Source organism: Delphinus delphis, chromosome 7, assembly GCF_949987515.2.
Source record: "Delphinus delphis chromosome 7, mDelDel1.2, whole genome shotgun sequence".
Lineage (NCBI taxonomy): Eukaryota > Metazoa > Chordata > Mammalia > Artiodactyla > Delphinidae > Delphinus > Delphinus delphis.
Window position 1 is genome coordinate 13,908,782 of NC_082689.1, and position 18,043 is coordinate 13,926,824.

Sequence of the window (18,043 nt, forward strand, 5' to 3'; positions counted from 1 at the left end):
ATAGCTGTCATGGATAGTGATTTTTCTGATGGATCTGGGCAAAGTCAAATGAAAACCTCCTGCAAAGGATTCACCATTCTAGATGTCATTAAGAGCATTCATGATTTGTGGAAAGAAGTCAAAATATCAATACTAACAGGACTTTGGAAGAAGTTGATTCCAGCCCTCACGGATGACTTTGAGGGGCTCAAAGGGTGGAAGAGGTAACTTCAGATGTGGTGGAAGTTGCAGAAGAACTAAAATTAGAAGTGGAACCTGAAAAGTGGTTTCTTAAGATGGAATGTACTCCTGGTAAAGATGCTGTGAAGGTTGTTAATGTGATAACAAAGGATTTAGACTATTATGTAAACTTAGTTGATAAAGTAGTAGCAGGGTTTGAAAGGACTGACTCCACTTTTTTTTTTTTTTTTTGCGGTACGCGGGCCTCTCACTGTTGTGGCCTCTCCCACTGCGGAGCACAGGCTCCGGATGTGCAGGCTCAGCGGCCATGGCTCACGGGGCCCAGCCGCTCCGCGGCATGTGGGATCTTCCCGGACTGGGGCACGAACCCGTGTCCCCTGCATCGGCAGGCAGACTCTCAACCACTGCGCCACCAGGGAAGCCCCTGACTCCACTTTTGAAAGAAGTTCTACTGTTGGTAAAATGCTGTGAAAAAGCATTGCATGCTACAGAGAAATCATTCTTGAAACAAGGAAGAGTCGATTGATGCAGCAGCTTCATTGTCATCTTATTTCAAGAAATTGCCACGGCCGCCCCCGCCAGCCTTCAGCAAAACCACCACCCTGATCAGTCAGCAGCTGTCAATACCAAGGCGAGATCTTCCACCAGCAAAAGATTACGACTCCCTGAAGGCTCAGGCGATGGTTAGCATTTCTTAGCAACGAAGTATTTTTAAATTAAAATATGCACATTATTTATTTAGACATTTATTTAGTCTGTTGCACACTTAATAGACTACTGTATAATGTAAACATAACTTTTATATGCACTAGGAAACCGAAAAATTCATGTGACTTGCTTTATTGTGATATTCACGTTATTGCAGTGGTTTGGAACCAAACCCACAACATCTTCGAGGTGTGCCTGTATTTTTAAAATAGTGGAAAACCCCACTTTTAAAATCACACAAAACCAATATAAATCATATTTAATCAGGGGAAACAGTGCCCACCCTGGAGTGGTACTGAGACATCTTAGTGGAGCATTGCATGAGTGCCATTGATCTAATCAACCCCAGCCATATTACAGGGAAGAGGAGCTGCAGACTGTATAGGTCAAAGTCAAAGTCAAAAGTTCTAATTAGTAACTGCCCTTGGTAACTGTCTGCAAATACTAATTTTTTTTAACGTCTTTATTGGAGTATAATTGCTTTACAATGGTGTGTTAGTTTCTGCTTTATAACAAAGGGAAATCAGCTATACATATTCGTATATCCGCATATCTCCTCCCTCTTGTGTCTCCCTCCCACCCTCTCTATCCCACCCCTCTAGGTGGTCACAAAGCACCGAGCTGATCTCCCTGTGCTATGCGGCTGCTTCCCACTAGCTATCTATTTTACATTTGGTAGTGTGTATATGTCCATGCCACTCTCGCACTTCGTCCCAGCTTACCCTTCCCCCTCCCGTGTCCTCAAGTCCATTTGCAAATAGTAATTTGATTGTTTTAGCTCCTGAGTGAACATTACAATACTACAGATTTCTAAGAGGTTGCACCTCTTAACATTATATCAGTAGTATCTCTGTGATACTTTTAAATGTTCTTTTTTTAGCATTATGCACCATTTTATGTTTTTAATACATGGTATATATATTTCAGTGCAAAATAATGCTAAATACAAATATCTGTATTTACAGAGATTTATCTGTGTTGGAATTAAGTATTGTGCTGAGTTTTAAGACTTTCTAAGAAGGAAGTCCTTTTCAGTAGTCCATACCATCATTAATTATATGGCTCAGTTCTGGTTTCAGTAAACTTTAGAATTAAAATCTTTATAATTAGTTTTAGCTGATAAATTTCTTTGTGTTACCTAGATATTAGGATTGGCTTGCTGGGACTTTGCCCCAGGCATTTAAATTTAGGTGAAAAAATTTTAATTAATGATTAAAAATAAATGTGTGTATGTTAGAGGGTGGGGGGATACTGTGTAGATTATTAATATCCTTCAACTCTCCATCCAGCCAGGAGCTGCTGCCCCAAGGTCAGCCTCCTTGTCAATCCTTGTAGCTCCCAGTCATGCTCATGCCTGCTGGCCTTCCTGTCATCCCCTTTTCCATCCTTCTCCCCCTCCCTTTGCCAGTAATTTGATTGATTTGAGGATGTATTTCTTGCACCTTGGATGTTAATTTATCAGTGAACAGGTGTTGTTATTGATACAACATTGAAAAATAAAAGTGGGTTTTTTTTTTATTTAGTAATCTCCTTTAATCTTTGCTAAGTGTGTAATAAAAAGGACAGGGAAAGCTCTATTCACAGAAATGGAGAATGTGGTATGTCAATTTGAACTATAGCAGAGGCCTTTGTAACGTTGGTATACTCAAAATAATTAACAATTCTTCATTGTTTGGCATTCAAGTTGCTTTTATGAATAAAGATTGTGGCATCATAGCTTACATTTATAATATGATAATAAAACAGGACCCAATTTTGAGAATCATAATTACTGCAAGTTTTAAAAAGTCAATATACAATAAAATTAGCCTTTTATTTTCATGTACAGTTCTGTGAATTTTAGCCCATTTATAGATTTATGTAACTGCTATCACAGTCAATATAGAACATCCTTCACCCCAGAAAATTTGTTTTCCCTTTATAGTGACATCCTTCTCCTACCCCTAATACCTGGCAATCACTGATCTCTTCTGTCACTATAGTTTTGTTTTCTCAAGAATGTCCTATAAGTGGAATCATACAGTTTGTAGCCTTTGAGACTAACTTCTTTCATTCACATAATTATTTTGCAATTGAGCCAATCTGTTGTATATATCAATAGTTTGTTCCTTGTTATTGCTGAGTGATATTCTTCTATATAAATGTATCAGTTTGCTTATCCATTTACCTGTTTACTTGTTGCAAGACATTTGGGTTGTATACAGTTTCTTCTGATTATGAATAGAGTTACTATGAACATTTGTGTACAGCTTTTTGTGTGAATATAAGTTTTCATTTCTCTAGGATAAATTCCTAGGAGTGGGATTGCTGGGTCACGTGTAAGTGTTCATAACATACTGCCAAACTGTTTTCTGGTAGGGCTGTACCATTTTGCATTCCCACCAGCAATGTATGAGAGTTCTAGTTGTTCAGAATCTTTGTCAGCACTTGGTATTGTCAGTATATTTTATTTTAGCCATTCTAATGGGTGTGTGTAGTGGTGTCTCATCACGGTTTTAATTTGCATTTCCTTAATGGCTGATGTTGGTGAACATCTTTTCATGTGTAGAATGTGTTCGAGTCTTTTGCCCATTTTAAAATTCTGTTGTTTGCTTTCTTTACTGAGTTGTGAGAGGTTTTTGTTTGTTTGTTTGTTTTTATTCTGGGTACAAGTCATTTAATATTTTCTCCCAGTCTTTAGTTTGTCTTTTTATTGTTTTAACAGTACCTGCAGAACAAAAACTTTTAATTTTGATGGAGTCCAGTTTATCATTTTTTTCTTTTGTAGCTCATGCTTTTGGTGTTAGGTTGGAAATTGCTTAAATCTCAGATGACATTGTATTTTTCTTACATTTCATTCTGCTATACCCTTTTTCTTGGAATTATTACAGTGCTTTGGAAATGAAATGATATAGCTAGAAACTTTTCTCCTAAAGTAAAGTTTAATTTTGAATGTTAATGGATGGCTTAAAAATATCAGGACTCAGAACCACATCAGTATGATTATTATTATAACTATATAAAAAATATTCATATTGAGGAAATTCTGCAAAGGGAAGGAACAGAAATGGCTAGTGTGGCTCTTTTAAGTCAGTGGTTTCCTAATCCTGGCTATTGTATCAGAATCATTGGGGTAGCTTTAAAAAGAAAAATACCCAGATTCTCTTTCTTTTGATCAGTGATTTTTAGATCAGTAAATTGGTGGGCCCCCCCAATTTTTTTTAATAGACTTTATTTTTAGAGCAGTTTTTGATTCACAGCAAAATTGAGCAGAAGGTACAGAGATTTCCTATATGCCCCCTGACACATGTACAGCCTCCCCTACTATAAGCATCCCATACCAGAGTGGCACATTTGTTAAAGTAATGAACCTACACTGACATACCATTATCACCCAAAGTCCATAGTTTACATTAGAGGGTAATTCTTTCTTTTTTTTTTTTTTTTGCGTGGTACACGGGCCTCTCATTGTTGTGGCCTCTCCCATTGTGGAGCACAGGCTCCGGACGTGCAGGCTCAGCGGCCATGGCTCACGGGCCCAGCCGCTCCGCGGGATGTGGGATCTTCCCGGACCAGGGCACGAACCCGTGTCCCCTGCATCGGCAGGCGGACTCTCAACCACTGTGCTACCAGGGAAGCCCTAGAGGGTCATTCTTGGTGGTGTTTATTCTATGCATTTTGACAAATGTGTAATGAAATACTATTATAGTACCATACAGAATATTTTCACTGCCGTAAAAATCCTGTGCTCTGCCTGTTCATTTCTGTTCCACCCTAATCCCTAGCAACCACTGATCTTTTTTTACAGTTTCTTTAGTTTTTCCTTTTCAAGAATGTCATATGGTTGGAATCATATGGTACGTAGCCTTTTCAGATTGTCTTCTTTCATTTCGTACTATGTACTTAAGGTTCCTGTGTGTCTTTTCATGGCTTGATAGCTTATTTCTTTTTAGTGCTGAATGATACTCCACTGTCTGGATGTACCACAGTTTATTTATTCAGCTACTGAGGGACATCTTGGTTGCTTCTAAGTTTTGGCAGTTATGAATAAAGCTGCTGTAAACATCAGTGTGGGGGGTTTTATGTGGACATAAATTGTCAACTCCTTTGGTATTTATTCCAGGGTGCATAATTTTCTGTATCATATAGTAAGAGTATGTCTGGTTTTGTAAGAAGCTGCCAAACTCTCTTCCAAAGTGACTGTTACCATTTTGCATTCCTACCAACACTGATTGAGAGTGCCTCTCGCTCTGCATCCTCACCAGATTTGGTGATGTCGTTTTGGGTTTTGGCCATTCTAATAGATGTGTAGTGGTATCCCATTGTTATTTTAATTTGCAGTTCCTTACCGGTCAGATGTTGAACATCTTTTTATATGCTTATTTGCCATCTGGGTATCGTTTTGGTGAGGTGTCCAGGTCTTTTGCCAGTTTTTAAAATTGGGTTGTTTGTTTTCTTATTGTCGAGTTTTATGAATTCTTTGTGTATTTTGGATTACAGTCCTTTTTCAGATGTGTGTGTCTTTTGTTAATATTTTCTCCCATTCTGTGTCTTCTCATTCTCTTGATTGAAATCTATTAGTCTCCATGGGATTCTATTTCTTTGCCAAGTTTGTGATCTACTGTTTTAAATTACCGTGTCTTGCTTTATCCTTTGCAAGGCTAGATGTCTTGCATAGCCATCAGTTTTCAGCTACTCGTTTATCCTCTTTGTCACAGCTGGTCCATCCTGCTCTCAACTTCCATGGTTCTTCATCGTTTCACTCTTCAAATTCCAGTTCTTTATCTGGGTAATCTTCATGTAGATTTTCTCAAGTAATGATGCTGGTCGTACTTGATCTGCAGGTCCATTTGGTTCTGGTACCACCTCTACATCAGGGTTGCCTTTGCTGGTGCAAAGATTAATCATGTTACAACACACAGTTCCCACTTTCTATTTCAAGTTTTCTGTATTGTTATGTTAATAATTTGTAAAATAAAGGTTAAATCTTTTTTTCACTTTATGTGTATTTTGCTTTATATGCCAACTTAATCTTCTTTTGAAAAGCGTGTTTTGATCTTCATAAAGATTGAATTTTCACCTCATTCCTACCATTTTGTTGTATATGTTTGAACAAATATGCATTCACTTTTCATGTATCAGAGTATGAAGATATTTTTCTGGGGCAGTTTTAGAGGAATAGTTTTTTGCTCATAAAGTGATCTGAATAATTAAGAGATAGTTGCAGCAAGTGTGCCTAAGGGTATTTATCTTTCATCTTTCAGTCCTGTCCCTGTGTGTAATCTTTCAAAAATAAATATAACAAAATTAACAGTTTATAACAGCTTATTTTCTGCTAAGTAAAATTCACTGTTACTGATTTGTCAGCATGATTTTTTGAAGTATAATGCAAATAAAGCAATTTTATCATTTATGACACATTGTGCTAGTTGATCGCATTTTAATTTTGTTGAAAGGCAGGTATCTTACACTTGTTGCTATGTTTTAGTGTATAAATCATTGATTTTAGAAAATATGCCTTATTTTATAACTTTTAAAATTTAATTGGTAAATTTTTCATTTATCCAACAAATATACCAAGCATATTCTTGCATTCCAAAATCAGGGTGACTTTAATACAGTTAACATATAACTTGATTTTATAACAAAGAGGGTTTATAGAAGTTCACTTAAGTCCTTACAAATAATTAATTCCTAGATATTATGGTGTTTGGAATATATAATTTAATTTTTGTTATGTAGTACAGTTTCTCTAGTATTGTCATGATTTTGATTTAATTGCTACTCAAAGTTTAGTGGTTCAGTGAGAGAATATGAAGGTTGAAGAATTTTGTAAATAGGTACATTTGCAACTTGCTGTGTTTTTGTTTTTAGCGTTAGCTACCTTTGGAACTTGCGTATGATGAGTGGTAGACTTAATGAGTTGAAATAATTGGTATATTACCACTTTGCATGAAAGTGTTTGTTTAACACAGTACTGTCAACTAACTGACGTGGATGTTTATCACTTTTGATGTAGTCAGCATATTTATGGAGTAATCTCTGGGTGATATATTTGAAGTCAAGGAGCTGAGTCTGTGAACAAAAGATTATGTAATAACATTCTGAATTATGTGGTATAGGCTAGTGGTTTTCATACCGTATGCTTAGTAGAATAGATTTATTGTCCCATCACTAAAATCTCTCACTGACTTCTTTTCCTCTATAAATAAGAAAATATATAGTTTTCACAACTTCAGCTTACTCTCCTGTGGGTTGAGAGTAATGTGTTTTGTGTATTTTTTTTTTAATCTTTGGCACTTCGAACCACTTTATTCTAGTTCTAATACACAGTGACATTTTATTTACATGTATCTATAATATGGGTTTACAGGTGTCTATATATCTCAACACACATATTAAATAATTTGTTTCTCAGAGAACATGATGACTTCAGATTCTCCCCAACCTGAAAAAGTTGAACCACTACTGCAGATTTTCTATGGTAAAGAATGTTTAGAGATAGAAGATGTCACTTTAAGCTGGAGTTATTGAGAGTTGAGCTAGACCATGGAGGATTGGTTGGATTTGAATAACTGCATAGGTTGGCAGTATAGTCCCAAAGTGTTGTAGGAACTTGGAGGACAGACACACTACTTTTTCATGACAAAGCTAGAACCAGAGTCTAGATTCTATTTCCTAGTCAAATAACCTTTCAGTTGGACTGATAGCATAGCAGGAAGTAGTAGTGGTCAGTAAGCTCATATTGGAGAAGGTGTCAGTATGCTTGTGGACTGTGAAATTCCTGAATTCTTACCAGGATTGCATTAGGAAGGCATTTCAGACTGAAAGGAACTTCATGTGCAAAGGCAGATATCCTGAAAGAGCTTACCTTGTTGGACGTGGATCATGGTATTGGAGGGTGGGGATGAAATAAAGGGTCTTTTATATGCCAGGCACTGTTCTAGATGTGGAAGGTACACATGGAAAAGACAGACTCCCTGCTACCGTGGAGCTTACATTTTAGTAGGAGAAATAATAAACATAAATATGTAATATACTAGTAATTAGTGATGAGTACTTGAGGCAAAATAAAGTGTAGGGTAAAGGAATAGAGATAGACGTTATTGAAATAGGATGTCAGGGAAGACCTTTTTGTGGAGGTGAAACTTGTGCAGAAAAAAAGGCAGAGAGTGAGGTATGTGAACCAGCACAGAGGAGATGGCAGAGCACATTTGCTGTATGCAGCTCCATGGTAGCTGTAGTGCATTAAGTTAATGGTTTATGCTCACTGAGTGTTTACTGAGTGCCAGACACTGTTCTACCTGTATTACTAGTGGTAATTCAGTCCTTAAAACCATCCTATAAAATGGATACTATTTCGGATTTGAGGAAACTGAAGCACAGAGATTAAATACTTTACCCAAGGTTGCACAGCTAGTCAGCGAGCTGGGATTCAAGCCCAGGTAGTTTGACTCCAAAATCAGTGTTTTCGACCATTCTTCAAAGATGGGGGAGGGGAAGCGTAGTAGGAAATTTAATTGGAGCAATAGCCTGGGGCCAGTTCTGTGGGGCCTTTGTGGTTCCTTTATAAAGTATTTAGGATTTTATGCTGACAGTGAGGTTAAGTCATTGGCGGGTTGAGAAATGCCCAAGAGGTTGCTTTATGATTCTGGAGGTCAAGAGAAGGGTCTGGACTATACAAAACACATTTGTTAGTTATCTGTATATAGGTTGTATTATAGCTTAAAATATTTCTACTGGTCTGTAACATGTTTCTTTGTTCTGAAATCGAAGATTCCACTTCATTATTTTGTTGAACAGATATGTGCATGTATACATATGAGTGCGCGCGTGCTTGTGTATAAAGAAACTAATGGAGTTTTCTGTTAATAGGTGCGAGAAGATGTACTAAATTCATTGAATAACAACTTTCTTCAAACACTAAATCAAGCTTGGAACGATCATCAGACAGCTATGGTGATGATTAGAGACATACTAATGTATATGGTAAGTAGAGCTTTGTTGTTTTTCCTTTAAGTTAAGCATTTCAAAACACTGTCTTTTTTCTGTCACATTTATTTGGATGGTACAACTCAGTGTGGAAAGCTTTTTTCTTTTCTTTTTTTTTAAAATACTATTTCCTTCATAAGGGCCAACCTTAGCTTATATGAGTAAAATCTTAGTTGCTTCTATACTTAATGATTAGAATGGAAAACTGAAAGGGAAAGATTTAATATTTTTCTAAATATCTAGCACTTATGCTTCAATATGTGAAATACTGAAAAGTCTGTCTCTTCTTGAGTAAGGGTGATTGAGTGAAAACATGAGAGATGAAATATTCATTCTCTTGCAAGTTTTTAAACCCTAATGTCCTTATATCCTCAGTTACAGGGGATGTCATATTAATACAAATATTTTTGTAATAGCTGCCATCTACCACTCCTAATGATAAATCTCTCCCAGTCTTACAAGGACTGTAAGTCCTTGCAGTGTATATATAAATTCTTAAGATATGTATTGCCTTTTTCACCTAGTATTACTGTTTTATTATCATTCAAGAAAAATATCTTGTTCATTAAAACAATTTGGAAAACATGGACCTGAGGTAGGCTGTTTAATAGCTTTCAAGGAGATTAAACTCTCAGGTTTTTTTAACTTTAGAATGATTATTAAGATTCGTCAAGCTTAATTATTGTGTCTGCAAAATCATCAAGCCCAGTAACGTACTTCATTGTTTATGTTTGAGAATTGGACGTAATGATTTTCTTCTAAGATTTTACTCTCTGCTTTTCGAATTTTTATTTTCAGTTTCTTTAGTTTTGATTATTAGTGTAATGGTGAGAGCGTGTCCTGGTTTCTTTTACTTGGTAGAATAAAGCAGTGTTTGGAAAGAATTTCCAATGAGAGCAAACAGCTGTAAAGTTTTTTGTTCTGCTGAGTGAATTCAATCAGGCCTATTACCCCAGGTTTTATAGGGCTTAGTGGCAAGAGGGTCAAGGAGAAGCTACTTCATTTTTCAGGGTTTTGATAAAACACTTAACAAGTTATTTAGCCTTTCTGAACCTCATTTTCCTCTTCAGGGTATAGATTCATTTTATGTTGACATTTTGAGGTAAATGTGATAGCATGTGAAAACATATATTGTCTGGGATTTAAATGTGAAATAAGTTAACTTACTGCTGTCCTCTTTAAGTTTTGGATTTGGTGAGTCTTTAAATACAAACACTGAGATAGAAAATTACTTGTGATTTCATGGTCCATCACTCTGTTGATAAAAGGAGTATTTTAAAATTATTTATATACTTTTTATACCATGCGATTTTTTAAATTTCTGTTTTATTTCAGCACACACACATACCACTTTTTTTGTTGGTTGGGGGGCAAATGAAATCTCAGACCTTGAATCCTGGCTGTTACGTGACCATATCATTCCTCAGCTTCCTCATTTATAAAATGAAAATAATATTGTGCTAATTGGGTAGAGTGGCCATGAGGCTTAAAGGAGCCTTTCATATGAAGCACCTGTATGGCCTGGACTATAGTAATGTGCTCAGTAAAAATTAACTAGTATTAATATTTTCCATCATCTTTTCATCAAACCCAGCTGGTAGTACCACAACCCTAGATAAACCCAGCAACTTGCCTTTCCTGGGCTTCTGCTGGTAGAAACCCCACTTGGGAAACCTCACACAGGGTAGCTCAGTGCCACTATTTGTGGCATTTTCACAAACCTCTAGTCAGCCCTCCACACTGCTCAGTAGTCTCACTCTTCTCTATTCAGCTCATTCCGCCACTTTGAAAGAGTTATTTCTCTTCAAACCTCCAGCTATCCTGCTGGTCCCCTTACTCTTAATAAACAGTCTTGCCCTCTGCCTCTCAGAGAGAAGGAGAAAGCATCAGGTGGAAGCTGGGTTCATCTCTTGCCTCTGAATCTACAGGTTTCCCTATATTTTCTCCCCTTTTGTGTTTCTCTTTTTCCCTCCCATTTTAATGGAGGGCAGTGTTTCCTCACCTATCAAATGCCATTTCTTCACTTGTGCTAAGAATCTCATTTCTTTCTGCTTTGTCAAAAAACAGAATTATTTTCAGGTTCTGCCTTTTTACTGGTCTTACTCGTCAGCATTAGACACATTCAGGTCACTGGCATCCTCAAAATAAAATCCCACTACATTTTCAGTTGGACCCCTGCACTGCTTCCCAGGGTCTCTCATTGCCATGCACAGCTAAATGTCTCATAGGAAATGTTGACACTTGCTATATCTTTTTTCTCATCTTTTATTCATTTTGAATATGTTTTAGTCACGCTTCTATCTCAACTCTTCTATTCATTCTCGCTCTTAACTAGGATCACCGCGCCTGTGCATCTCTGACAGCAAAGCTCACTGCTAATCCTCATGCTCCTTGACTTTTCCAGCAGCATTGGCACAGTTGACTACCTTTTCGTCTTCTAACACGTTGGGTTCTTAATTTCTGTGACCAAACACTCCCTTGGTATGCCTCCTGCCTTTCTGTTTCTTCTCAGTCACTCTTCCTTCTCCTCTGCCCTTTAAAAGAGAGGCATTATTGGGGCTTAGTCCTAGGCTTCCTTCTCCTGGTACCTGTTATTTGCTTACCTTAGCTCTCTGTTGTGCCTCTGTTCAGGTGATTCCCACATTATGTCTCCAGCCTCATTCTCTGAGCTTCAGACTCGTAAATTCATTTATCTAGTTGGTGGCTCCCTTCATTGTCTGAGAGGTACTTCAAACTTGGCGTTTCCAAATGAGCTCATAATCAGTGTCATTCCATCTGATCGTGACAGAAACCTGGGAATTATTCTTGTTAGTTTCTTCTCCCTCTCTCCCTACATCATGTATTTCTAGAACCTGAAATTTCTCTGTTTTCATATCCAGTACCTAAGACCAAAGCACCTTCATTTCTTAGTAACTAGTCATATAGTATTCACTATGCTCCCCTCTATTCTCTTTTTCATATTGCTCTAGAATTATTACTTTAAAGCACATGATTATGTTACTGCCCTGCTGAAGTCCTTCTCTCTCATCTCGGGATTTTCACACGTCTGCTGTCTGGATATGTTTCCAGAATGTTTATGTGATTTTTATGTGATTTTTTTGCCTACTTATCCTTCAAGTCTTAGCTTAAATTTCTGGTAAGCTTTCCCTGACTCATGCTGTGTACTGCACACTGGCACCAGCTGCTCTCACTGTACTCGGTACTCCTTTTGTAGCATTTATCATTATTAACAACTGTTTAGTGCCTCGTTTCCTCACTAGACTGAACTTTATTGGGGGGGAATGTCTGTGTCACCACTGTGTCTCCAACACCTAGCACAACTCCCTGCACAAACAAGGCACTCACATACATCTTTGAATTAATATACACATTTTTAAATATATCATGCTTGTTTTCAAAATGCTCATTAAAATATGCAATTATAGATGCAGAAAGAAATTTAGGTGTTGATAAGGTTCTATAAGGTTCATGTTCTATAAGGTAGACTTCTTTCATCCTTCATTCTCTTTATTTTTCCTTTTTATGTGTAGTATTCTGGGCTTAGTTAAATAAGTGCTTTTAAAAATTAAGGTAAAATTTATATACATTGAAACGTGCAAAACTGAAGTATATAAAGTTATTTTTGACACATGTATGCTCCATTGTAACCAGTACTTCAGTCAAGATAAATAAATGCTTTTAATTTTCCAAAGATCAAAAAAAATTTTCTGTTGACATCTGTTATTTTCTGTGAAGATTTTTACCCTCAATCAGACTTATCAGATCACTTTACCTGCTAGATAAGACATACACCTGAGGTGTGCAGGTTTCTAGACAGATTTCTCTTTACTATGAATTCTGGCTCTAACTGTTGGAACTTTAGATCTCAGGCTCAGAGGGAGGAGAGAAGATGCTACACTGTCTTCCCACCTCCCTCCTACTCAGCTAGCTGACTTTTTCTCTGACAAGGAGGTGTCTGTATCTAAAATGCCCTGTGTGAGCCTCAGTGTATATAGATAGCATGGGACACACTGACTCTTGAAAGTGGAAATGGAATCAATCACAGGTTATGTGGAGGCAGCCGTTGGTCACAATTTGTCCGCACTCACTTTGTTGTTGGCAGGTTCAGCGTTCCAGAAAGAAAAGTGTACATGTCTCTAGATGGAACATGTGATCTATACCCCTTTCTAACATTTGAGACTTGCATTATGTATTTTGCCCGTGAAGGCGCTGGAGTTTGTAATCTCTGCTTTGTTTCTTATTTTTAATTCATTCTCTTCTTTAAGAAAAGTTAACATGTTAAACTTAATAAGATTGGTTTGAGCCTACTTAGTATAAGTTTCCTTTTCAATTTTTTAATTGTTTAAAAGATTAATGATTGGGGAAAGATCTGATTATTTTATGGAGAAAATGTGTTATAGGTTATATAATCGCTTTAATTATCAAAATAATCCACAGGTATATTTATATTCAGTTCATTTCCCTCCCCCGCTTAAACTATAAAATGAATACAATAACAAGGGAGAGTTAAATTTATGGATGGTATTCTGTAGGTTACTTTTGAGCAATTAGAATTAATGTCAAAAGATATAGGAAAGCATTTACTATTGTGATATGTAGGCTAATAGAAGGTTAATAGAGGAATTTTCTGCGTAAAACTCTGGTTATTGTCAAAGATATTTTCATGTTTTTACTTGAATTTATCTATATTCCCAGTCATTTTCACAAATAACAAAGGTATAGTACTATTGCAGGTTATCCTTAAAGACTAGAGGCTATAAATTCAAAGTCCTGGGGTGGAGAGTTGACCCAGGAAAGAAGGGTCACTGCTTCTTTGAGCTATATGGGAAGTCATCAAGGATGGTGGGTGAAGAGGTGAAGTGGAATGTAGCAACAACTTTGTGAAGAGGAAAGAAGCTGAGGAACTCTTCTGATGCTCTTGGTCTCCTTAATAAAGTAGAAGGTGGGACCATCAGTTACGGGTGACAGAAGCATGTCAGGTGTTGAGGAGTGTGGTAGACTGAGTAATGGACCCCCAGATATGCCCATGACTAACCTCTGGAACCTAGGGATTGTTACCTTATATGGCAGAAGGAACTTTGCAGGTGTGATTAGGTTGAGGATCATGAGATGATGTTTTCCTAGGTTATCCTGGTGGGCCCAGTAGAAGTGCAGGGTCTTTATAAGAGGGTTGCAGGAGGGTCAGAGTAAGAGAAGTCAGTATGATGACAGAGACAGATTGGAGTGATAATGCTTTGAAGATGGAAAAGGGGCTATAGCCAGGGAATACAGGTGGCTACTGGAAGCTGAAAAAGACAAGGAAGTGGATTTCCCCCTCAGAGCCTCCAGAAAGAACCAGCCCTGTCGACATCTTGATTATCCTAGTGAAACTGTTTTCAGTCTTCTCAACTGTAGAACTGTTAGAGAATAAGTAAGGTACTAAAGTTGTGGTAATTTCTTCAGCAATGATAGGAAACTAACACATGGAGGAAGTTTGGACTATCCCCTGTGCTGGGGTCAACTATCTATAAATAACTAAGTGGATCATCTGTAATTGTGAGGAGATAATTTAGGGTAAGCTGGCACAAATTTTGTATAGTGGAGGCAGTCAGCAGCATTTATACTTTTTTCGGAGGTACTTAAGCAGTCTCAGAGAAGAATATTCAAAAACTAAGGAAAACCTACTGATATAATTTGGCTTATTTGGTATGGGGAAGAATTCTAAGATAGTAGCATTGTTAACATTGTTGATCGTGGATCTGTGCTGTTTAATAAGCAGGCAAGTGAATCACAAGGTCCCAGGAAACAGAAGTATTAGGTGTAAGGGATCAGTAGACCTGGAGCTCCAGTTAGAATGCGGAGCAGTTGAAGTGTAACCGAGGAGAGGCAGGAGGAAAGAGGGTCTGTGATACCAGGGACACCTGATGTCTTCTATGAAGAGTCTCAAGATTTGTCCATATCAATATGTGGGTGAAGGGAATCCTGATAAGATGGGAGATGAAAATTTAGGCATCTGTAAGGAGTGTGTCAGATTGGTCATTATTATGAAAGTTGCAGTTACCAAAGGTGATAGATGTCAAGGAGTAGAGTTGAGAGAAATAATGTAAGCTGTTTGCTGAAGCTACCAAGGATTTGTATGTCCTTGGAGATCAGAAGACAGGATGAGAACATGGAGATCACAGAATTTGTGAGTCTGTTTTTTCTCTCGTAGATTTTGATACTTTTAGTTCCAAAAAAATACGTCTTTACTGTATTCTAGATTGCACATTGAGAAAAGTTTGAAAATAGCTGTATTCTGGAAGAACATAGGTAGGTTGCTTATGAGTCTTCTTGGTACTTTCTCTGTTTTCAAAATAACATCTTAGAAGAAAATAGGATCAAGTGGCTTTGGGACTGTTAAGCTTCACGCTTGTTCAATATATTTACTTACTGCTTTTGCAAGAAAGGTCTGTGCAAGACAGGTTCCCCATATGTGCTCTAGTGTTTGCGTTTGTGACTGACAGTATAATACCTTGGCATCTTTTTATGGTTAGGTCAAAAGCCAGGTACTAGGCCTTTATGTAAAATAAAACTAGGGCAACATCGTAAATACTGTAAAGGTTAAGAGTATTGTGCTTGATAATTAGGATTTCTTCCTTGCCGTCCATTTTAGCTCCTCTTTCAAACAAATTAATAGAGCCATAAACACCTTGATTACTATGCCCTGTGAACTGTTTTTGTGTGTGTGCACTGATTATGTAGCAATCTATGACTGAGTTCAGGGAGGCAAGTATTAATTCAGCCAGAGGTAGGCCCTGTGGTGGTGCAGTCATATCTTGCTGTAGGAAAGGAAATGAAACTTTTGTCCATAAAGGGGCTGCTCCCCATATATATACACGTGTGTGTGTGTGTATGATAATTTTATGTAATATCATATATGTATATGATAATTTATTTACACAGAGTTGAGCTAACATTCATTCACCTTTGTGCTTAGGTGGATAAATTCATTCATTCAGCAGGTATACAATGACTGTGTATTATGTATCAGACACTATATTCTAAACAACTGGGTTCCTTTTTCCAGTTTCTTCTATCACTGGGCAGTTTTATGATGTGGACATCCCATTTGGGCAGATAATCTTGGTTTCCCAAGCCTAATTTAAGAACAGTGATTTTATCAATGATCCAAGTGTAAGCTATCAAACATATTAGAAATCTTTAGTATTGTTTCTTTTCTCATTTTTTATTTTGAATTTGATAATAAAATTCTCATTGAAGAAGTGACTTTCTAAGGCTTTAGATACCTAATTGTCATCAGAAGTTATTTAAAACCATCATTATTAGAATACTTAGAAACTCAACACAAATACTAGATACGGTAGCAATTATTCTAACCACTTGATAGGATATTAGCCTTAAACTAATTTGAAAGTCCTCTTCTAATTTTTTTAGAAACACTTTTCTTGATATATAACATAAATTAAACTACACAATTTTTTTTTGCCCATTTTTTTTAAAAATGTGGGTTTTCTGGGGTTTGTTTTTTTAGTAATTTGTGAGAGTTCTTTATATGTTCTGGATAAATGTTCTTTGTCAAATAATATATGTATTGTGAGGTAGTGTCTTCCATTCTGGGCTTGCCTTTTCTCTTAGTGGTGTCTTTGAAGAGAAGTTTTTAATTTCAGTTAATTTCAGTTTTTCAATCTGCAATTGTTGGATAAAGTGTTGTAAGTTAGTCAGATTTACTAATCAAGTTCAGATCTTCCACGTCTTTACTAAACTTTTTGTCTGCTTGTTCTATCAGCTACCAAGAAATATTAAAATCTTCAGATTTGATTTGTTTATTCTTTTAGTTTATATATTTTGAGGTTTTGTTACAAAGTGAATATCAATTTAGGGTTTTATCTTCCTATTAAATCGACTTTTTTATTTTTCTGAAATATCTTTTTTTATCACTAGTAATACTTCTTGCTTAAAGACTACTTTGTCTAGTGTTACTATATGAGCTTTCTTACAATTAATGTTTGCATGGCAAACTTCATCTCATCCGTTTCTTTCCACCTTTTTGTGTCCTTATATTTAAGGTGTGTCACTTGTAAGTACCATATAACAACATGCTTTTTAACCTATCTGATAACCTTTGTTTTTAAATTGAAGCATATAATTCATTTACATTTAATGTGATTACTGATGTATTTGGGTTTATTTTTGCCATCCTGTTTTGTTTTTTTCCTGTTTGTCTTATCTGTTCTTTTGATTTTTTTCAGCTTTCTTTCCTCCTTTTAGGTGAATCAAGTATGCTTTATTATCCTATCCCCTTCCCCCATTAGCTGTTATTTATATGTACTTTTATTATTATTATTTTAGGGATTACCATAGAGATTACAACATAGATCCTTGACTTATAGTTTACGTTATATTAGTTTTTTTTTTAAACCACTTCTGGATAGTATCAGAGTCTTAGAATACTTTGACTTCCTGGGGCTTTTCCCCCTTAGTTTTTAGACATTTGATCCTGGGGTGCTTGTTCTGATTTGGTGTGGGGACAGGCCTGGTAATTTTTCCAACATTGTGTATGAAAAATTGTGGAGGCCCTGGATGATGATGTTTTCCTTCATAGGATCAAAGATCACCATGATCTCGTTGAAGCTGGCTTTTAGGCTTTGTTAAGGTTGATCTATTTTCAGTTTGCCTTTTTTTCCAGGGCATGTTTTTACGCACAGGAAATAACCCCTTCTGGGGTCTCAGTTAAAAGCCTGAGTTGTTTACTGGTTTGCTCTTCACAGTTACTGGTGCCTTGAGATACCAGCTTTTGTCTCTCTCTACTGCAAGTCTGCCAACAGTCTCTGTTCAGCTCTTTAGTCTCCCAGTGCTGCTTTCTGTTTGGTGTTTTGGTGTCTCATCCACGCTTAGGTGATGTGTCAATAAACATCTCAGTGAAAATTGCTTGCAGAATTTCTGGCTCTTCTTTACATTTCTCTCTTCTTCAGACTTTTGCCTCATAAGTCTTAGCTGCTTGATAGCCAGCCCACCTGTGACTTTCTGCTTGGCCTCTTTTTCCAGTCCTCCAAATATAACAAATGACCCAAGGGAACGAGTGAAGGCGAATGTAGGGCTCCTCTCAGTATACTTGTCTTTTCTCCAGAATCCGGGTCCCGCAAGTCCAGGTTGCTTTTGGTGCTCTTTGATGCTTTTAAACAGTATTTGTTCGTTTGTTTTAATT

General features: G+C 36.9%; 1 protein-coding gene across 2 annotated transcripts in view; it reads left to right on the forward strand.

Annotated features, from left to right (window-relative positions):
- Window positions 1–18,043, forward strand: part of CUL3 (cullin 3) — a 98,698-nt gene that overhangs the window by 33,906 nt on the left and 46,749 nt on the right. For both annotated transcript variants that reach the window (XM_060016027.2, XM_060016028.1), the window contains one exon: window positions 8,743–8,856. In XM_060016027.2, the coding sequence (XP_059872010.1) occupies window positions 8,743–8,856 (114 nt within the window). The remainder of the gene's footprint in view (window positions 1–8,742; window positions 8,857–18,043) is intronic.